We start from the raw sequence: 23996 nt of genomic DNA, 5'->3' as shown, positions 1-23996 counted from the left end.
AATTTTTGAGGGATTTTCTATAACCCTGTTTTAGGGAAAGGCAAACTTTTTCTATAGAAGTCCACATAGTAAATATGTTAGGCTTTAGAGGCCACAAAGTCTATCACAACCACTCAACTCTGCCTTAGTGCAAATACTCTGTAGACAAAATATAAATGAGTAAATATGGGTTGTATTCCAGTAAAACTTTTATTTATAAATATAGACAGCATGCAGATTAGTGCAGTGAGCTCTAGTTGGCTAAACTCTCCTCTGTGTCTTTAACTTGAAATATAGGCAATTCTTCAAAGAAATAGCTAAAATAGTGGTCATGATTTTATGACTTTATAATTCTTCACTTTGTAAGAAATAAAAGATAAATATTCTTTTCTTTTTCTTTTTTAAGCTCATCAGTATTGACACTGTACATTTTTCATAGTGTATTTTTGGTTTATGTCTTGTTATTTACTCATTCTTTTTTAGGAGAGAAGAAGGAGAAAAAACAACAATCATTAGCAGGAAGTGTTGACTCTAAGCCAATAGATGTTTCCCGTCTGGATCTTCGAATTGGTTGCATCATTACTGCCAAAAAACACCCTGATGCAGATTCTTTGTATGTAGAAGAAGTAGATGTTGGAGAAACAGCCCCAAGAACAGTTGTCAGTGGCCTGGTGAATCATGTTCCTCTTGAACAGGTAATCTGCACAACTAAATTACCATTTCTTATATGTGTCATTTTTATTCCCTCTTTCTCAGTGTCCTTCCTTTATAATTTTATATCTGATGGTCATATAACATGATACCAATATTGATTAATTCAAATGATTCAAATGTGATAAATTCCGCAGAATGTATAAAACCACAAAAAAATTGACAAGCATCTATTAATTAAGATAGAATTTATTAGCTAGATTACATGCCTGTAATCCAGGAAACTTGGGAAACTGAGGCAGGAAGATTGCAAGTTCAATCCAGTCTCAATGACTTAGTGAGCCCTTATCTGAGCAAATCAAAAGGGCTGGAGATGTGGCTTCATCCATTAAAGGAATCCATTAAATTTTCAAATGAGTCTCCATGATCCCCTCTCCTCTTTTTTTTTTAAATTCTCAAGTATTTACTGCATTATAAGGAAATTATAGTTGTCCTTTCACTTTTAGATTTGTGCTTTCTGGTTTTATAAGTGACTTACGAGGTCAAAAAATGATAGAATTCCATTATGGAATAATGATGAAAATATTGATGAGGATTTCTGCTGTTTTTAAAGTTCTTAATATGTAATCTTTCTACATATGCTATTTTATTTGCTGTCATGTACAATTCTCTGTTTAGGGAATGGAGTCAACTTGTGCACATAGCATGTGCTCACTCATTTGACTCCAAGGCTGAAGTGTCCTTAATATCTACATGGGTCACCTTTCCTGTTCACCATTCAAGATGGGGCATAGTCAGTCTTGAGGCTTCTAACTGCAAGTTTTTAGCGCCATACACATAAGCCATAAGTCATAACTGTTGGGAGCATAACTATGGACATTGTTTGAGCCATTAAGGCAGAGAATCCGCTTTTCTGGGAACTCCTTGGTGAAATTCCACAGTTCGAGAAAGCCCAGATCATGCTGGTGCCCTGCCTTAGCTTACAACTCCAAGTTCAAACACTGCCTTCCAGAGATAGGTGTAACCTGCCAAGCACCACACAACCTGTTTATCCCTACTCCTAACCTGCACTTCATGAAGAAATTCTACTCATCCCCTTTGGTCTATACCTCTATAAGTTTGTTAGAAGTCAGACCATCTGGCCTGCTCCACCATTCATGTCCCTACTTTTAAAATATTTCTGGTCTTCTGTGTTTCTTTTGTAATACTACTTCCATAGCTTTTATTTTGCAGCCAGCCCATAGCTCCGATAGTTACCCACTCCCTTCCCATGCAGGACGTGGGCAGAAATTAGTGCCTGGAGCAGGGACCCAAATCACAAGGAATTCAGAATGAAAAATTGCAGGTGGGTTCTTGGCCCTCTCTCATAGAAAACGATGTGGAATAGTAGAATAGAGAGAAAGAGGAGGGGGGAATCTTTCAGATAGGATAACCTTAAGCATGGGGAATTCTCTCTCTTCAGAGAGCAAAAAATTATCTAACTATTCTTAAAACTATCATTAAACAAAGAGGAAAGTCTGTCAAGTGAGCTCAGCTTGCCCAGTTCCTAGAAGTGATTAAGGAAGTTTGTCCTTGGTTCCCTGAAAAAGAATCTCTTGATTTGCATATTTGGGAAAGACTTTGCAAAGAAATGCCTGCTGGTTGTATTTCAGTGACTGTACCTGAGAATGTGGACTTTGATAGAGACATGCTTGTATTCAAATCAAAATAGTGTATTGTGGACTGCTGAGGAATTAATTGCTAACCTCAGAAAAGCCATTAGGAGTTTCAGAGGCAGTCAGCAGGCCTGCCTGCCTTGTAGGACTTCCTTATATGCTGAGAATGCAGACTGGGAAAGGGCAGGAGATCTTGGCCTGGAGGCAGAGCCTGAGTCCACTCAGAAGAAGAGAAACCAGAGAATGAAGTATGGGAATGGAAGACTGAGGAGGACTCTGAGTCTGAGGGGGATGTACCTCCAGAGCTTTGTAATTTGAATATGAATCTTCCTGCTCCAGTAATTCACCCAGTCCCTCAGGGGACATTAAAAGTCAAGGTCCCTAAACTACTAGATCCGAAGTATCCAGGGCAGCAGAGAGCTCTTGTGCTGTCCCTTTTAAAATAGTGAAAGAGTTGAAGTCCGCTTGTTCCACTTATGGACTGAACTCACCATTTGTACAAAGCTTGATAGAATCCCTGTGTAATGAGGCCCTGCCCCCTAGTGATTGTCTCTTGCTGGCTAAAACCTGCCTTTCTGGGTTTGAATATTTGTTATGGAAATCTAATTGGAAAGATTTTTGCTCCAAGCAGGCAGAAATTAATAGAAAGCATGGAATTAACATTACTTTAGATATGCTAACTGTAACAGGACAATTCACGGATTTGAGGCAACAATTAAATTGTGATTTGCATACTTATGCACAGATAAGTGTGTGTGCAAGAAAGGTATGGAGAGAGTTACCTACTAAGGGAGAGAAAACCTTGAATTTTAGCCAAATTCTGCAGAGACCAGATAAAAGTTTCTCTGACTTTGTGGTGCGTTTATATCAAGCAGCAAACCGAATGATTAGTGATCCCAGTGCCTCTGAGATTTTTTAGTTAAACATCTGGCTTTTGAAAATTCTAATAAAGTTTGCCAAAAGGTAATCAAACCTCACCGAAAAAGGGGAACAATATCAGAGGATATCAGACTACATCCGTCTCTGTTCTCATATTGGACCAGCATACATGCAAGGTGTAGCAATGGCGTCTGCCATAAAACAAGTTTTTCAACTCCTTTAAAGAAGGTCAGTTCTAAGAGGCGATGTTTTAATTGTGGCAGAAAGGACAAATAAATGTGCCAGGAATTTGTCCACAGTGCCTTAGAGGATGCCATTGGGTGTGGGAATGTTGCTCCCAAAGAGGCATAAATGAGCCACTTCTTCCTATGCAGTACCGAGCCCCAGCCCCACCAAATGATAAGAGCATCATGTTTCTCTCTGGAGCAGTCATTAGCTATGGCTCAACAATCACTCTCTCTAGCCCAGCCTCCTTATGAGTAGGCCTAGTCTCGCAGGACATTTTCCGTTTGGCAACAAGGAGTCTGGGCCTCTGCCCCACCTCAGAATTCATACTGACTCCAGATTGGGTCCACAAATCATCCTTAGGGGAATTTATGGACCTCTACAACCAGATGCAATAGGTTTAATATTGGGTTAGAGAAATTTAACTCCAGAAGGAATTCAGGTCCTACTATCAGATATTCTTGACATAAATTTTAATGGAGAGGTTAAAGCTGCTTGCTCAAACAAATTCCATTATCCAGAGGATACCATAGCACAACTTGTTTTTTGCCTTATTATTCTGCAGAGGAGGCTTTATCAAACAGATCCCAGGAATGTCATATTTCCACAGATAGAGCATACGGGGCTCAATTAATTATGCAAGAGCACCCTCTATTGGATCTTAAAATTAATTGCAAAATTTTCAAGGGAATTATTGATACTGGATCAGATGTTTCTGTGATTGCTACCAAATTTTGACCGCGCAAGTGGGCCTTACACACAGCATCTGCTAATTTAGAAGGCATTGTCAAATTTCTTAGCCTGCTCAAAGTGCTCTGTAACATCGGTGGGAAGATAAAGATGGCATAGCCTTATGTCCTTGATACTTTGCCGGTAAATTTATGGGTGCAAAATATTTTGAGCAGCCTGGGAGTCTTGTTGATAACCCTCATTCTATGGTGACATCCCAAATGCCTAATCAAAGATCTATCTCCAGTAAAGATTGAGAATTAATCTACAAGAAAGATATTCACCTATGCCTCAGTCCTGTCAGCAAAGACAATATGGGTTAATTAATACATCTAATTAGCCTTTTTAATGGGGGCATTGATCTCTTCCCTGGCTCAGAAAACAGCAGAAAAATTAATAAGCTGTCTGATAATCCTGTCTAGGTTGATCAGTGGCTTCTTACAGGGGAACAACTTCAAGCTGGTCATATTGAGCCTACTCTTAACCCTTGGAACACTCCAATATTTGTAGTTAAAAAAAAAAATAGCAAATGGAGATTGTTATAAGGTCTCGGAGCCATTAGTTGAACTATGGAATCAATGGGGATTTATAATCTGGGCTTCCCTCTCCTATAGCTATTCCCCTTGATTATCAATTAATAGTAATAGATTTAAAAGATTGTTTTTTCACTATACCATTACATCCAGGTGATTGTAAGAGATTTGCTTTTAATATCCCAGCTATAAATTTCAAGGAACTGGTAAAGAGATTTTGCTGGAAAGTCTTACCTCAAAGTATGGTCAATAGCCCCACATTATGTCAGACATTTTTAGCAAAAGCCATTGTTCCAATATGAGAACAATCCCCTGATGCATATATAATCCATTATATGGATGATATTCTTTTGGCTCATGCTAATTCAGATATGCTTTTAAAATTTTTTGATCAATTAGAAACCTCACTTATTGCAATGGGTTTATGCATAGCACCTGAGAAGCTGCAAAGAAGCCTTTTCCTTTTCAATGTTTGGACAACTTAATTGAAGAATGCATGATTCATCTGCAAAACCTACAGATCAGAGCTGATGATTTACATACTCTTAATGACTTTCAGAAATTACTGGGTGATATTAACTGACTGTGGCCAAGTTTAACATTATCTCTTGCAGATTTGAGTACTTTATTTCAAATTTTACAGAGGGATCCTTCTCCAACATATCCTCACTAACTTACAGCAGAGGCAAGGGCTGCCTTGACAAAAGTTGAAACTGATATTAAGACTGCACAGCTTACTAGGATTAATCCACAAGAACCTATATATTTATTAACATTTCCCACTATTCATACAGGAACATTATGGCAGTCATTGAGAGTTCCTGAATGGTTGTTTCACCTAGCTCACTGCCCTCAAAAGTTTTTAACTCCATTTCACAATTTTGTTGTTCAGTTAGTCATTAAAGGTAGGACACAAGACTTAGAATTGTTTGGGTCAGAGCCTTCTATTATTGTAACTCCTTTTCCACCCAACAACATAGTTGGCATTGCTAATCTTCCAATATTTGGCAGGTAGGTTTTGCAAATTTTCCTGGTCAACTAGAACGTCATTACCCTCATGATAAGGTTGTTCAGTTTGCTCTTGTAACTTTGTTTATTTTTCTAAAAACTGTACATGCTTAGCCAATAGCCAGAGCATTGACAGTGTTTATGAATGGCTCAAGCTCAGGAAAGGCAGGTTTCTATAGCCATGCTCATACTGAGATAATACAGACATATACTTCTGCACAACAAGCAAAGCTTCAAGCTCTTCATTTGTCTTTTACTTCATTTTATTAATGAACCATTACTATTTATAGTGATAGTTCATGTACTCTTATTTTTATGTAGTGCTGAGGATCGAACCCAATGCCTCACACATGCTAGATGAGCATTCTTCCACTGAGCCACAACCCCAGCCTCATAGTTCATATACTCTTGAGGTTGCTGAACATATTGAAACAGCTACTATTGGAAGTACACCATGAAAAGAGTTACTTCATTTGTTCTATACTTTATAAGACAGTTCAAATGCATCAGTATCCTTGTTTCATTGGTCATATTCCTGTCTTCCAGGTCCTTTGGCATCAGGTAAAGATTGACCATCTTGTTAATGTTTGCCCACAAATGTCTTTATACAATTGTGCACAAGCTAGGGTCAGCTGACCCCAGTACAATAAGCCCTAGGAGATTGCCTGTTTACATTCCTGTCCCACCCTAATAGATCATCCGACCCCAATACAATGAACCCCAGGAATTACCCTCTTGTCCCATTCTCAACAGAGCCTTTATAACCCAGACCCTTGCTTCATCCTGCCTCCATTTTCTGCCCCATAAATGAGCCTTGCCAGGTGTTCAACCCATTGACTCCACTGCTGAATACTGAATAAAGAAAAGCTTGCTGCTCTGAGGTTTGCTTCCCAGTTGCCGGCCTTTATCATGTGTGAGTCATTTGTGGTAACATTTGGTTCCCTGACTAGGAACTGGAGTAAGGTGAAATTGACCCTTTCCCTATCCCCCCAAACCCTTCCCTTTCCCTTAAGTTGAATGACCAATGGGACCTGGGAAGTGACTGTCAAGCAACCAGCACCCCCAAGGATCTCTGAGGTTGGGGGAATCCCCAGCTATGACTCCTGCAGCTACAGCTGAACCTCTTAACTGACTACATTTTCCCCACCCCGTAGAACATAGGTCCTTTACACCCTCTGCTGTTCACTTTATTTGGAAAAAAATTGGTAAGTGAGACAGGAAAGACTGAAAGCAACTGAAGGTGTCTAGCTGGGGCAACTCCCTAGTGTTGCACAAAGGCTTTGAGTCTAAAACCTGACCCCAACAGCCCTTAGGAGTACCAAATATCAGCCGCTGTATGGGAGAAGTTTGGTATGAGAGACAAATGTGAAGGTCTTGGGTCTGAAATCTGACTCTGGCAGATATACCAGATATCAACCATCTACTAAACTTTTTACACTTAATACAATATGGAGAGTAAAAGGATTTATACTAAACACCTTGTTAACATTAAAGGAGGCTTTCTTCTACTCCCTGGCCCCCCACCTTCCTGTCCCTTGCATACCTTTCAAGCCTCTGGATCAGGCCCCTCCTTGCCATTTTGTTTCTGCATCCCTCACTAGCCTTCTCATCTCTCTGAAGAGGTAAGAACCTGTTCCTCCAGTTTCTACCAGTTGATACCCCTGCCTTTTGTCTAACTGGGACCCCCAAGGGCCCCTCACCATCGAGATTAGGGTAATGATGTTTCTCCAGTCCCCAGTGGGAAAAGTCCAGTCTGGGACTGGCATACTGGTAACATAAGAGTGCAGTGTGTTTGTTAAAAGCATCTGGTTAGTTTGCAAAGTTAATATGCTAACTGTTAAATATAACATCAAGTACTCTTTTTTAATTCTATAGGGTGATATGCTTGAACATTGTTTATGTTTTCATGAATTGGTAAACAAGCAAATGCAATACTATATACACAGGGTCAACAGATAGGAAAGAGAAATTAGAAAGTTCTAGGTATGGAAATATATTTAGTGGAAAAAAATGATTCTGGATAACAAAGTCTTTGTGTGATGAAATGAACAACTGAGGGTCTGTGTAAGTAAACGGCAAAAGTTGAAAAGGTGGAACAATCAGTTAAAGCTATTTAGGGTTTTCCCCTAAGGTCAGATACTAATGTTCTTATATAAAACCAAGGTTTAATCACTGTTAACTTGACAAGGAATTGAGATCTATACAACACTGGTACACAGCAACAACCATTATTTTCAAGCATTACAGTCTTAACTTTTCCTTTAAAAGCTAAACTTTGTTCATATAAAAACATCAGTATAGCATACTAAATGTGTTCATATCTCCCACATATATAAGTCTTTAAAGCAGGAGGGTTAAAAACATTTTTACCAACGATGTTTTCCAAACATCTTTGTAATGGTAATTTTAGACTTATAAGAATAGCAAATTTAATTGGGTATTTATTTGTCATTTAATGTTCTGTAACTTAAGCTTACTTTTTACACGTAAAAATGTAAATGTATTTCTAAAAGATAATGAGAGTCTCATCTGTTTAAAGGTTTATATTGTGAATAAACATGAAAGCATTTTTTCACTTTTCCACACAAAAGGAAAGTTAAGTACTCTCTTAGCCTTTCTTTAATTCATATTTTAAATGTAATATTATATTGTATTAGCTATCCATATAGACTCAAGTGACAGTATATGTAAACTTTGTAAAATGATATTTAAGAGGCAAAAATCAGCTTTAGAATTAGAACACTTTGCCTAAAATTTGACAGGAGCCCACCTTACCTGAGATAAGACTCTGCTTCCTACCTTACTGCATGTTAGAATGGCTCCAAAATAAGCCAGACTTCAGCTCATTTAAAATTGTATTCAAAAGATTCATTTTTGTTGTAAAGATCATTGTGATCTCAGAGGATATAATGTATAACTCAACCAAAATTCAAGATAGGTATTATATAATACCTATCTTGTTAATTTCATTTTGTATTTTCCTTGTAAAACTCTGTAGCTAGCTGTTGCCTATTAATGTTTTGCAGAAATACTGCTTCAAGAACAAACATCCTGGGTTAGTCTGAGTTAATACACCATCAGATAGAGAGGATATAAGGCTAACTTCCAGTATTAATGCAGGCTCCAATTAAATATAAAGGGTAAAGAATAAAAAAATAAGACTATAAATTTATAGACATTAAAGTTTAAAGCCTAGTACTCTTAACTTTAAGACTGGTGAGACTGGTTTGCTATATATTTAAGACCAAGGCCAAATAAACAAGGGGGCCAAGAAAACCAGTATTTGGCTCCTGGCCCCTAAGTCAGCCTGAATCCAGGGAATGGGGGAACTTTTTTTTTTTTTTAAGAGAGAATTTTTAATATTTTAGTTTTTAGTTTTCAGCGGACACAACATCTTTGTTGGTATATGGTGCTGAGGCTTGAACCCGAGGAGCGTGCTACCGCTTGAGCCACATCCCCAGCCCAATGGGGGAACTTTTTAAGGAACTTTGCAACTCTGGGCCACATGACCTCCTGATCAGGGAGATTAATGAGCTCACTGGAGAACAGAAAGCCAATCAGTGTACCTGCTGAAAAGAGGAGTGTCATTGGAGAAAGGAGACACCCCTGATGCTTTCAGGGGAAGCTACCTCATCAAGGAGACCCTACCTAGAAGATTGCACTAAAGGAGCTAAGAAATTGCTCTCCAGTTCCCCAAAAGTGACCCCTGTAGGAACTCTGCTGCTGACTCTTAACAACACATAGGAACAAGGTCAATTTGACCAGCTTGGTCTTGAACACCTAGCAAAAACAGTTATGATCAAAATACAGCCATACCTGGGCATTTAAAAAGATAAGAATTCTTTTAATAGAACTCAAGATGTATACTTGTGGTAGCCCCACAGCCCAGATGCCCCCCCAAATTCTGAAGCTTTTCCCTCTGCAAGGCTCATAATTATCCCTGTCTAGTAAAATTATATTGACCTCTGTACCTTAATCTCTCTTACTCCTCAAAATTACAATTTACCTCACAAGCAAAGTGTACCTATTCTAATAACAGCACACACCAGATGTAGGAGAGCCTTCAAATTATTCCTTTACTCATAGGGCTAAAAACATTCATTGGGATAGGCATAGGAACAGCAGGATTAGAACCCTCTATTCACTGTAAAAATCCTCAGCACAGGTTATTGCAGATATCCAACAGATCACTGATTTCATACTGACTTTACAAAATCAGTTGGACTCCCTGGTATCTGTCATCCTATAAAATCAGGGAAGAATGCTGTTTCTATGTAAACCAGTTGGGGATTGGAAGAGATAAGGTTAAATGGCTTCAGGGCCACCTGAAATATGGAGAATATATTTAACTCAGGAGCCTTTTTGAATTGGAAATGGTAATTTTTAATATAAGTTTAAAAATGTTACTCATCTTCATATTTCCTTTCATAAGGAATTCCATCTCACAGTATGTATATTAAATTCCTCTGTTTTATTGTCTGGACTTACTAAAGCACAATATAATGCCTCACAAAATTTGTATTATGTTTTACGTGAGAACTGTATGCTATAATAATGTGTCAAACTATATGGCAAAATTCAGGACAAACTGTTATGATTCCCAAAAAGCCAATAGCCACCTGGCTCCTTGTAAAACTGTTGAATGTTTTCTCTGATGGCTGAGATAATTGCTTCCACAGCTACTTTCAGCAATTTCAAAAGAATTTTACTGAGACAGGAAATTTTAAGTGTAATCCACAACTAAAAGATTCTATTATATGGCTAGGGAGAACAAGTACAAGATTTCCAATGGGCCCAGAGATATCATGTGTCGTTAACATTAACTCAGTTTTGTGTTATTAGAATTCCTTATAATGATACTGAGATTCGATGGCAAAGTGTAAGTAATTGCCTAATGGACTTGATCCTTTTTATAATATTTCTTTGGATATGTTGAAATTACAGTCTCAGAGTCTGGCCATGGTTGATGCAAAGGCACCCGCTTTCAACAGTGAAGTAATTTGGGACCATTTATCTGAAGTAATCTCTTCCCTAAAACCTTTTAAATAATTTCCTGTACACGTAGCTAGATTATAAGCTACGACTATACTGTTAATCTTATTTCTGTTCTTGTTTTACATAGTGTATCAAGCAGGATGGAAGCAATTAAAACAGCAGGAAAATGTGGTTTCAAGGAATCATTTCTTAGGGAGGTGACCTGCCCAACCAAGCTGCCTCCCACAACACATCTCCTGCACCCATCACCTGACTTTTTGAAGGAGGACTTCACTCCCAACAATATCGAATGTCCTCCCACTTGCACACTAGGCAAGTGTCCTACCGCTGAGATATATGCCCAGTCCTTCATTTTCACTATTCTCATGGATTATGCACTATCTGCCCACCTAGAAGCAAAGCTATATCAACATCTAAGCCATTAAGACCCTAATAGTAATTTGAAGCTTGAGCCCATGTTTTTTTATCATAGAATTTGGAAGTAAATTTGCATATAACATTTGTTTATAAAGCCACTTTCACCCAAGAATACATCTTTTTAGTTTTTTTCCAACAGCAATAGTCTTTTTTGTCCCATGTACTTTAAGCCTTTGAAATAATTTAAAGAACTGCATTCCTTATTTTTGCTGGTTGAGGAAAGAATTAAGATACTTCAATATTTGAAGATTAAGGAAATTTGTAGTCATTTCTATGACTGATTATAGAAGTAACCCTGATATTAATTGCATAAAGCTCTGATTGTTGAAATGTTGTCTTTAAGGAGGAAATCTTGCCTAATATTGGAAATGATCAAGTGGTTAGGGAGCAAGATGTGCATGTGTAACTGAGTACATTCATTTTAGTGCTAATGCTAAGATAAATGCTTTACATGCATGTTATAATTTTTTAATCAAAATTTTGTTATTTATTTGACAGATAATTTCTGAATTAATATGAAGAAATGACATAACTCATATATACACTAGTTAAATTTTTTTTTCATGTCATCACCAAGTAGAAGAGTTTCTGATCTTTTCAACAATAGTACCATTATCATTGAAAGACTGCCTCAAACTCAGTTTACTTAGGTTTTTAATCAAGAAACCTAAAGCTGCCAATCATAGCTTCTAACTAGCATGAGATGACCAGGTTAAATCCTTGTGAGTGAAAAATAACTTTTAAGTTGTGGCCTATCCATTCCAACCAAGGGGATCTGCTGGCCTCAGTCTGGTCATTACTGATCTTAGGTCCACAAGCTGAATTTCATCCTCACAGCACACAAACAAAATGAGTAATATGTACAAAGTGAGTACAAAATATCATACATTCATGTACATTCAAGGGGAGTAATGCCTAATTCCAATGGGTATACAATGCAGCAAAGGGCACAGAAACAGATACCATTTACTAATCCACAAAGACAGTGGAAGGAATGAAATGTTTTGTGGCCTGAAAAGGAGTGGAGGCTTTGTACACCAGGTGGCATCTTGGCCAGACCAGGAACATGAGTGGATATTGACACATGTGGGGAGGGATCTTCAGGGCTGGAGAGGACAAAACAATCCAAGACAGCCACAGATCCACTGACTATTGAGAAGACAGTGGAGTATTTGTACTGACTGAAGAGATGTAATCTAAGAGATGCATAAAATAGAAAACAAGGAGCCCTAGGGAACTTGGAGGGCTTTTTGTGCTGCACATTGATGTTCTCCAGCACCTGCTGCCAATGCATCAGCTTTGTGAAATAATTCTGTACCAGCGTGTTTTCCCACCACATTTCATTCCTTATTTCTGAGACATTTTCTTTGATAACTTGCTCTGGTTTCTGGACAGACAACTGCAATCTTTTTTTTGTAGGGGAAAATAAAAATCTGTTTTGCAATATCCAGAAACTTCTGGATATACTGATCAACACCAGTTTAATTTTCTTTCTGATCGTTACCATTAACATCATTCTGACCCACAAGAGAAGCAAAGCAAGCCTCGAATAAGGATTCCAACTGGTCCACTAAAGTGCTGCTAGAAGTTTGCGCTTCAGGCACTGCCTGAAGAAGCAAGACCTGGTCCCAGCAGGGGTGGTGGGGGTCTGGCAGCTGCCTGGAGAACCCTCATGTTTGGGATCTATGATTAATCCTTTGAGAATCCTTTAAATTTTTTTTTTCTTTTCAAAAAACAGGAGGATCAACTTTATACATTTATACATATGTTTATGCAAGGCTTCCTAATAAATGGCAGCCAGAATTCAAAACCAAATCTGCTTCAATATTCATTTAATAGGTATTTGACTGAAAGACCTCTGCTTTTTTACCCATAAAACATTTAATACATTGTTAGTTCGTAAGTTTTTTTTTGAGAGAGAGAATTTTAATATTTATTTTTTAGTTAAATCAGCGATGGACCTTTATTTTATTTATTTATTTAGATGTGGTGCTGAGAATCGAGCTCAGTGCCTCACACATACCAGGCAAGTGCTATACCACTGAGCCACAACCCCTGATATTTAATAGTTATGCCTTAGAGTATTCTAGATATTGTTATTCTAAATTTATGCACATCTTTTGTCACCGATTTATGTTTCACACAGATGCAAAATCGGATGGTGATTCTACTTTGTAACCTGAAACCTGCAAAGATGAGGGGAGTACTATCTCAAGCAATGGTGATGTGTGCTAGTTCACCAGAGAAAGTTGAAATTTTGGATCCTCCTAATGGATCTGTTCCGGGAGACAGAATTACTTTTGATACTTTCCCTGGTAAGTATATACTGATAATTAAAATAGTTTGGGAATCAGTTTTCAAGTGATGTTTATAATATTTGGAGTTAAAATCAACCTCATATATGAATCATAAGGCTTAGAATTAAATGATCATTATTAAATGTTATTGAATGAGATGTTGAGCAAAACCATATAACCATCCTCTGCTCCATGAAGACACACATCATATAAAACACAACACAGGAATTTCATCCTAGGTAAATACTAATATTAATGCCTGTGTAGCAAAAGAGTATGACATAAAGAACAAATTAATATCCTGCAAAATCATTTAAGCTGTAGACTGCCTTAGACTACAACATAAAAAATCAAAGAGATGGAAAATTCAGGCATGGAGGAAAGATATCTAACTCAAAATTCATCTGAATTACTTGCATGTTCTTTTTCTTGACTTCAGAGTATAGAGAAAATCTAAATTAAAATTCAATTATTTAATAATCTCAAAGAAAGTTTCATTTTATATTGTTCATTTTCTCCTATGGAAATGTTCCTGAGACAAATGAAACTTCAAATGTGTGAGAACATTTCTTCAAATAGGTCTTTGAAGCAGAAGAGAAAGAATGGTTGGCAGATGTTAACTGTTTGACAAAATATTAGAATGTGAAGAAGTTTTAACATTGAAATAGTTTGAAAATATGGATTATTTTCCTTAAAATTCACCTCCCCTCCTAATCAAATGTAGACTATCTAAAAAAGTTTTTTTTTTACAAGTCCCTAAGATTGAATGCATAAGTTGATTGAATGCATAAGTATGTCTTGAACCTTGGTAGATGAGAACATAATGGCTTAAGTTCTAAGAACCTTTTTTTGAGAAAAATGCCTGTCTGAATGATTTCTCAAAGAAACCAATGGTTTTATATTCTAAGAGCATATGATCACCACTATTCTCACACAATCCAAACACTTCCCCAACCTTTTACTTTGGGCCAAACTCTCACATTTATATTTAATTAACCTAAAATTCAGTTTAGAAGTCTGACTAAATTTGAATAGAATGAGAATCAATTTTTTCTTTTAAGAATTAGAATGCATTGGGAAAAAAAATATGTGAATCCTAATTTACCTTTCCAGATTAATATTTGCCTTACTTTTTATTAAAGTAAAATTTGGAAACTGAAGGCCAGTGAAACTTGGTTAAGGTTTTAGAGTTAGCCAAGAATCAGGCCATAGATGTGACCAGATCTCTAATACTGTAGTATTTTTGTCTGTTCATTGTTGCTTCCTGTTAATTAATATGAACTATTTAATTAATAAAGGCTCGTGGTCCTTTCACTATAATAACTTTCATTCACTTATAAAGCTAAAGGAAAAATATTTGAGCATTTCAAATTAGTTTTTATTATATGAATGTTACTATTGAATAAAGTTAAGTATTTTCTTGAGTTAACCTATGACTCAGCATAAGAAATGCTTATAGCTCAGCATAGTTTTCTTGCCTTTACTATATTCTTGAATCTTTCAATCCATTTAGCCATTTGTAAGATATATTTCATTGTTCCACAGTCTAATATTTCTTTCCAGTTCTCCTTTATGCCTTAAGCATTTGAATATATAGGGAATGTTCTTTCTTATAATGTGAAACAAAAGATAACCTAGTTTTAAAACAATGCATGAGGTCTAACACTTATCTGAGTTGAATAGTATCAAATAATTGATAAAATTTGAGACATGAGTTCTGTGAGTACTCGTTAGATTCCATACCAAATACTGCTTCTATAGCAGTAAATCTGAAAAGAAATAACAGTTTGATACTGTACAACAGTACGGTGTTTATTGTGTTTTCTTTCCTGGAAAAAACCATGATTTATCAGTGCTTTATTTCTTAGCATCTGTTTTGCATTATAAAGCTTAAGGTGCCTGCTGGTACCCTTTGATAGTCCCTTGAGACGCTTAGTGTCTGAAGATTGACATTTTATTATGTTTATTAAGTGTGTTAAAAAAAAATACAGTTTGGGTTCAGGCCTTTGAACTGCTGTTTGGCCTTGAAAAAAGTTTAACACTTACCTATTGTTTTCCAAATAGAAAGCCAAAAAAACTCATAGCATTTAGAAGACACCAAGTAATATGTTTATAACAACAGCTAAAACCTTTCCCACCAACCCAACACTTTTTAAATTCTTAAATGTGGAAATCTATAAATTTTAGTGTTTAAATATGTTAATTGGTCCCTAAACCCCCAAGCAGAAATAATCTGAAATCAATACTACACTAAGAGCAGCCCTTTCTGAAAATTAGTTTATGGTCTAATAAATGAGAATTTACATTAGGACATTTTAACTTCCAAGGTCATATTTATTTCCATAGATATTGAATCTTACTTATAATATAAATTAACATTTTATCACAAAGCATAGATTTTAGCTTTTAAATAGATTTATTTTTAGTTAAAGACAAAATTCTTTCTCTCTAAAATCCATTTCAGAAAGATTTCTTTTCCACTATTTCCCTACTATTCTTCCAAAACTGCTCTAATTGAGATCACCAGTTTCTCCCTGTAGCTAAGTGACTAGTTCTTAATCCTTCCTGCTTTATGGGCTAACCTTCTCATCCCCTTTGCTGATTTTTTTTTTTTCCCTCACTTCTCTTAACTCTGTTTGGAGTGCCTCAGGCCCTGGTCCTTCTCCTTCTCTATTTCTTTCTACGCTCTTCCCCTAGTGACTTTGTCCAGTCACTTATCTACTATGAATTTATTCATTTAACATATCCCAAGACGGAAGAATTCACATGTCTTTGCTCTCTAGAATTCCCCCTTTCCATGATATTTGCCTCTCATTGATGGCAATTCCATTCTCCCTGTTGCTTAGCTGCTTTTCTCATACCTTACATGTGTCTTCACTGGAGTAGCACTTTTAAGAACTTTTGCTTTGCATTTACTACTTGACTGTTTGGCACAGAAGCCTAGCTTTGGACCTGTCTCAGCATACCTTCCTCACTGAGCCTAATCATTGTTAGTTTTTTTTGGGGGGGGGGGGGGCATCAGAAACCGAACCCAGGGATATTAAACCACTGAGCCCTATTTTGTATTTTATTTAGAGACAGGTCTCACTGAGTTGCATAGCGCCATTGCTGAGGTTGGCTTTAAACTCAGGATTCTCCTGTCTCAGCCTCTCCAGCAGCTGGGATTATAGGCATGCACTACTATGCCAGCCATTGTTAGCTTTTGATTTTGAGTGAAAAATTGATGACGCTTAGTTTGAATACTTAGAGGGTATTGTAGAGTTGTTATTTGGCCCAGTTTCAGTGCTGTTGTTTCTCAGGAAATAGGAAGGGCTGAGAAATGGGATGGAGACTTGGTGAGGAGTTGGGGGAAGCAGGTCAGGACACACACATGTATCAGTTGTTTGCTGTCTTATATAACAACTATGATAACAACATCAAAGATCACTGATCACAGATATAGTAATCATGTATATATTGAAAAATATGTGAAATAATAATTTTTAAAGATTGGATTTTTGTGAGAATTACCAAAATGCAACACAGACACAAAGTGAGCATTCATTTTTGGGAAAATGGTACTGCCAGACTTGTTTGAGGCAAAGTTATCACAAACCTTCAATTTGTAAAAAAAATCTCTACAAACCTTTGTAAAACAAAGCACAATAAAACAGGGTATGATGGTAATAATAGTTCATCTATTTTTTTCTTTTTCATGTTTAATGCATTATAATGTTATGTTAAAACATGACTGTGGGGTTCATTTTGACATCATAAATGCATATACCATAGCTTACCCAGTACTCCCCTATTTCCTCCCCTCCTCCCTGTTCTGTTTTCTATTGATCTTCCTTCTGTTTTTTTAAATTGGTACATTATAGTTATGTATATAGGAATGTGTTGTGATTTGTTCATACACGCACATAGCATAATTTGGTCAACTTCATTCCCCAGTTCTTCCTCATTCTTTCCCTTCCTTTCTCCCCTTTGATTCCCTACTTCTACTCAGTCTGTCTTCCTTTTAATTTTGTGGGAGGCCCTTTTCTTATTCCTCCCCTCCCACACCAGCTTCCTCATGACAGACAACATAAAATTATAAGGTAATTTGAATCTTCAGAATTTTCTTTTTTTCCATATAGTCAAAAGTAAGTGAGCTTGCAGATTATAAAATGTGGGGTATTATCTACTGTCTAAATTAGCTTAAAGCAGTGAAAGTGATAGCCTTCTGGCATTAATAATAGACACTTACCTAACACTTCTTAGTTTACTAAGCCCCTTTGTCTCATCTAATGATTTGTTAATATAGAAAAGTACCTTCATAGCAGTCAGGTATTGAATCTCCTGAGTTAAAAGTAATAGTCAAGTTTGGGGGTATCCTTTATTAGTTTCTAAATAAAGTTTATTTTTAGTTCACATTTTTATTGTTTGAAAATTATTGAAGACTTGTGAGGTTTAAAGCTTTCATATCTTGGCCCTGCATGTTCTTCATGACCTGGGACGCTTTCTAAACCTTAGCTTTTTTTTCACCTATAATGAGTTTTTAACTATATAATTGTCTCATGTGGATTTTGTGAGCTTTAACTTTCAAAATTTATCTTCCTTTCTACTCTTAGCCAATGCTGTAGTTTTTCAAGCTCTTAGCTGGAGCTTTTGTGCCTCTGTTTCTTCAGCTATAGTGTGATGATGATTAATCTTACTTAGATGTATACTGAAAGGATTAAATGAGTAAATAGATACTGCAGTACCAGAACCTCTTAAGCACTATATACATATTATATGTTATTATGAATGTGGTTATGGGTACATAGTAATATTTTTCTAGATATGAGAAGTTTATAATTTTGTGCTACACCATAGCTTTTTTTTTTTAATTTTTTTAGTTGTAGATGGACATAATACCTTTATTTATTTGTTAATTTTTATGTGGTACTGGGGATCTAACCCAGTGTCTCACACATAGTAGGCAAGCTCTCTACCCCTGAGCCACAACCCCAGCCCTGCACCATAGCTTTTCGTAGTTGGGGCTTTTTGTCTGCATTCAGCAAGAATTTATTCATATAATTTATATTCTTAATAAGAAGTTTATACATGCGCTTGGGACACCTTGTTTAGTGAACTCACCAGTTTGACAACATCTTTTGGAGAAGGGGTACAAATCTGAATCAGTGCTCCGGCCTCCATGAACAGTATCTTTGCCTCTAGTTTTTGGTATTCTGGAATGCCCATTTCCCCCTCATGATTTATTCCCAAGATTAAGCTTTTAGACTAAGGAATTATTTACAAACAATAAATAAAAATCTCATATAGATATCAGGTAAAGTATAATTGAACTTTATTGGATATTTTTTCTTATTCTGTTCATTACTTAGAGTCTGTTGTTCAATCAAATGATCTTAGAGTGGGAAAGAACTAGTCAGTCATTCAGTTTTATTTCACTGCATCTTCTTCTACTGTAGACTTTATTTAAATGATTGTTCTATCATCTTGGAAAACCTGGATATTAGAGAGCAGTTTTGAAAGTTTTTGCCAGTTTTCCCAGCTCTAAAGAGCTATTAAAGAACAAATCACCATGGCCAACCAATTTAATCCATTTTATTTTTCCTCTGCATGTACGACCAGAGGATAAACACTAAATCAGAACATGGGATATAGGTAGTTCTGGTAATTAAAAGATAAAGTAATTTTAAAAGATTCCAACTTGGAAGTTACTGGGGAAAAGATTCAGAAGGCATATATTTATTACCTCAAGGAAAATCTTTGAATACATTATTAATGCTTAATTAAAAGATAAATTATTTTCTTCATTCCAAATATTTTTGAACATTTCTAGCTACTGTCCACTTTACTGTCATTACACAGAAGAATTGTTTGATATATTACTTTCCTTTAAGCCTAGACTAGATATACTGTACTACTTGTCTTCTGTTGATTGCAGAGTTTAGAGTGAGTTTTTATAAATAGAAGGAATAAGGGGATTGCTCTCATGTAAGAAGTTAACTTGTTTCTTTTTGAAAGCGTAATCTATGTTTTAGATTACACTTTACTAGTAAAAATGTTAGTTTATGCCAATCTAACAGAATATGGGCTTTGATGTCAAATGCTGGCTCCACTTTGTGTGACATTGAACAACTTTTCTTTTAGTTTTTTTATATTTAAAATTAGAATCAGGGGCTGGGATGTGGCATGCTTGCCTGGCATGCGCAGGGTGCTGGGTTCGATCCTCAGCACCACATAAAAATAAAATAAAGATGTGTCCACTGAAAACTGAAAAATGAATATTAAAAAAATTCCCTCTCCCCCCCCCCTCTAAAATAAAATAAAATTAGAATCAGGGTTGTAATGTAAATTTCAGATAACAATGTATTTTCCTACTGTTTGGAAAATACTGGTCCTCTGTCTACTACTCCTTTCTGTATCTTTTACCAAGGGTAGCAGATGAAAACCAAATCAGTTATTATATTTAGTTACATTATCCCAATGCTCAAGCCATTCTTCAGTATTGATAAGAAATCTTTAAGCACTAGAACAGATATCTAGTCGTTCATTTTTGTATGTTAATATGTACAGTAATGCATTAGCTGCTTCTGCTAAGTATAAAATATAACATCACAATATGCTCTGTTCATATTTTTCTTTATACATTATGATTAAATGAATATCTTATATTTTTCTTTTAATAATTTGGAGAATGAATTCACTGAGCTATATTACCTGTAAAAATACATAACAGTATAATATATCTTTAATGTTCATAAGGAAATGTTAATCAGTTTTGTCTAGGAAGGCTGAAGCAGGAGGATCACAAGTTCAAAGCCAGCCTCAGCAACTTGGCGAGTCCCTAAGCTACTCAGTGAGACCCTGTCTCTCAAAAACGGCTGGTGATGTGGATCAATAGTAAAACATCCCTGAGTTCAATCCCTAGTACCCAAAACCAAAAAGAATATAAACTGCTAACATCATAAAAATGTGTTCAAGTTTTGATTAGACCTAAAGATCAGAAAGTGCTCCAAGATAATTCATTGAAATCTCACTAGACATTTCTTGAAGACTTCTGTATATTTGTTAGGTTGTTTGTTTGTTTGTTTATTTATTTATTTATTTTGGTTTTCTCCTCTCCAACAGGAGAGCCTGACAAGGAGCTAAATCCTAAGAAGAAGATTTGGGAGCAGATCCAGCCTGACCTGTACACTAATGATGAGGGTGTGGCCACATATAAAGGAGCTCCCTTTGAGGTGAAAGGGAAGGGAGTATGTAGGGCTCAAACCATGACCAAGAGTGGAATCAAATAAAGTGCTTCCATGATGAAGAACATTGGAGAAACTTTACTAATAATAAAAAGGAATATATTTGCAACTTACACCTAAAATGTGACTGCCTTGTTTTTGTGTTGTCTCTCTGTTAAACTTAACTAGCCTTACCTGGTGTGTGTGTGTATGTGTGTGTGTGTATTTTTTTTTTTTCTGTTGATTAGGGAGATACTACATCTTACCTTTGGTTTTGATCCTAGATAATGAGGAGGGGAGTTGCCTATGTTTGTGATCATTTATATTTTTAGTGAGGATGTTGGTTAGCTTATTTTTTTTATGTATTAGATAACTTGATTAATATTTAGTTCCTTATTTGTAGGTATGTGATGCATGAAATTTCAAACCTATAGAATTTCAGTATATTATGAACCTGTATTATTAAATGTCCTGTAAAAAAAAGACATTGGAATCTGTAAAACTTATTGACTAGTGATATTATAACACTGAAATGACCAAATGTTGATTCTAAAAGTCAAACATCATAAAAACCAGGGGACAAGGCATTTGAACATTTTGCAATTTGCTGCCAAAGTAACCCTGATTTATCCCTGATTTATAATACTTAAAATAACTTTTTTAAAAAACTGAAAATTTTAACAGTGTATTGAACTTTTCTTTCCACATGATAAAATTAGTAATAATTTTTTTCAGAATACTTAAGATTGATATATTTTATTTTTTAGATGCCATAATATTGTCTATATTAAAAGGAATTATAGATCAAAACTTAACATATACAGTATGGTGTCAAATACTTATTTTCACTTACCTTACAAATATTATAGGAACAATGAAAATTAATTTAAAAATTATGAGTCTCGAAGTCACGATCCATGAGATGATGACTGATGATTGGATTACCCAAAAAAGAAAGAGGTCAAGGCTAGAGGATAGTATAGATATTGTTTGAAACATATTCATACATACACACAATATATCCTAACATAGATGATGTCTACATCCTCTGTAAGAGACAAAAACGCAAAATCCAACAACAACCCTGTATGTTATAAAAGGCAGGCAGAATACAATACCAATATAATATTCGCATTCTGAAAAATTAAATGAGCTGATCATTAAAATATATTGATAACTGAAAACAATGAATTTCAAAAGTTTTCTTGTACTCAAGATCTGTTTTCTTTGAGGAATAAAGGCTTATAGTGATAGTCTTTCATAAGTCTTGTTCTAATTTTTCTCAATTATATTGAATTTCTTTAATTCTGAATTACACAATATAAAGAATATTTCAATTACTTAGTTGACTAGTTCCCTGTAGTCATTTTTCCAAGTAAAAATTGGAATGCTCTAATCTATATCAAAGATAGTAAAGCCTAATGATTATATCATATATAGAATCTGAAAATTATAAAATCTATTTGTTCATTTGTTAAAGCCCATGATGTAACACAATCATTTTCTGATTTATGCGTGAAATTCATGAAATTTCATCACAAAAAGTACATCACACGAATTTCATGTTTTTTGTTTATTTTTTTTTTCTAAGCAAAGGACTTCATTAATCTTTGTTTTAAACTTTAAGTTTTTTCAGCTTAATTAGCTGCAAAGAATAAATTGTGCATAAGCAAAAACTGAAAAGAGCTATGAGGTCCAAGGAGCTTGGGCTTAAAAATATTAGAGATCTAGATTTTATCAAATACACAAACAACTTTAAAAAGCAGTTCTAATACAAATACCAGCTCCCAGTAACTTCCTAAAATTTACCTTCTTCAGAAGTTGATAAGTTGCCTCATTCTTAGAAGCCTCATCAAAATTCTCCACAAAATCTTCATTATCATTCTCTCCAGTAGCAAGTGTTGCTTTTCCATCCACAGATTGTTTGGGCAGAGCTTCAGCCAGCCTCCTTAAACTAGTCAAACTGTCTGCACCAAGCTGGTTTAAGATGCTAGGTAGCATTTCGGTCAGTTGCTTTGTCTCAATATGGCCTATAATGGTCAAACTGTTTGCTGCCAGAGAGATGCCTGAACTTTAGGACTGTTAAAGTGAATCACTGTTCCTTGGTTTATAAACATATCCACCTCTTTGATACTTGAGATATTGTTTACCCCTAACTTCTTTAGGAGAACTGAAGTTTTTTATCATCTGCTATGGCTATTCTATGATCCACTTTCTTATTTTGATAAACTCAGTCTGATTCCCTCTTAAATTTGGAAGCCATCTTGCCACAAAGGCATAAAAAACTAATTTCGGCTTTACTATAAATTACTGCAAATTCTAAACTGCTTGGAATGCCTGCCCGTGCCTTGAACTCACCCATGCCTAACTTTCCTTGACCATGTAACAACCCTCTCTGAGGCTCTAATGACTTTCATAAATTCTGATGTCAGGACCAGCAAAAATATAAACTAGCCTCTGTGTTATGCACGTCAGGGTTTGTTATCTGTAACCCCCCCCCCTTTGTGTAACTTTCTGGGCTAGAAAGCTGCGGGCCTGTCTGGCTCCCGTGGTTTTTGTTGGGAGAGGCAGCCCGGCTGGTGGAAATAATAAGCTTGCTTTAATTTGATTTTAATTGGAGACAGTGGTCTTTTCTTTGCTTCGTGATCTAACAATTCTGCAAGCAGTTTTTTTCCCACCACTGTGCACTTGTGCCTGAAGTTGAGCGAGTTGTCCCTGGTTCATGATAGTTTCTTTCATCTTGTCAAAGCAGAAATGGGGCCACGTAGGGGACTAGGGTTGGTGCTCAGGAGATCTCATATTGACCAGCTAAGATTAGAGCACATACGTCTTTTCTTAGTCAAGTACTATAGTATACCTTGCCAATTTTACCAAATGACCATGCTTCCTTCAGCAATCCTATCAGATCTTTAAAAATTTATGCTAAAGAGAGAAAGAAGTTGGAAATTAATGAGCAATTTTTCAAGTTAAATAAAAGCATTAATTAGGTTTTCAAGTTAGCCCCTATATAGTTTTTATTTTTTACAGAAAATCTAATTACAGTTTATTTATTATGCTGGGATGGGAGAGTTCTGAGGGAATCAACAACAAAAAGAAAGACATTGTTACCAAACTGGATATAACCCTTCTGGCTTCTTACAGTAGTCTGCCTTTTAAGGATTTCAACATCAGAAGGTAGTATTAGATCAGAGGCTTAACAGCTGGCACCTTCTGATTAGTGATCATTCACTTTCTTGATTTCTATTTATATTGCTAACTGAACCTAGAGAAAAGGTGACCCTCCTCTAACACACTTAGTTTTGCAAGAGCAGCCCACTACCTTGGTGAAGGCTGAGAGTACTAGCTTTTCTTATAGAGACAGTCCTCACTTTACAATGGTTTGACTTAAGATTTTTCAGCTTTATGATGGATATGTGCTTAGTGGAA

The 23996-nt window shown here is 35.9% G+C and overlaps 1 protein-coding gene and 1 pseudogene across 8 annotated transcripts in view; one reads left to right on the top strand and one right to left on the bottom strand.

Annotated features, from left to right (window-relative positions):
* Aimp1 (aminoacyl tRNA synthetase complex interacting multifunctional protein 1) overlaps nt 1-20713 on the top strand; it is a 37153-nt gene extending 16440 nt beyond the window's left edge. For all 8 annotated transcript variants that reach the window (XM_013365392.4, XM_005340715.5, XM_013365395.4 and 5 more), the window contains 3 exons: nt 463-674; nt 13218-13386; nt 20470-20713. In XM_013365392.4, coding sequence (XP_013220846.2) covers nt 463-674; nt 13218-13386; nt 20470-20636 — 548 coding nt within the window. In that variant the 3' untranslated portion in view covers nt 20637-20713. The remainder of the gene's footprint in view (nt 1-462; nt 675-13217; nt 13387-20469) is intronic.
* Nucleotides 20714-21609: 896 nt separating this feature from the next.
* Nucleotides 21610-22687, bottom strand: LOC101978457 (transcription factor BTF3 pseudogene; annotated as a pseudogene).
* Nucleotides 22688-23996: the final 1309 nt, after the last annotated feature.

This window comes from Ictidomys tridecemlineatus, chromosome 9 (genome assembly GCF_052094955.1).
Source record: "Ictidomys tridecemlineatus isolate mIctTri1 chromosome 9, mIctTri1.hap1, whole genome shotgun sequence".
In the NCBI taxonomy this organism is placed as follows: Eukaryota; Metazoa; Chordata; class Mammalia; order Rodentia; family Sciuridae; genus Ictidomys; species Ictidomys tridecemlineatus.
This window is presented reverse-complemented; position numbering and strand designations above follow the sequence as displayed.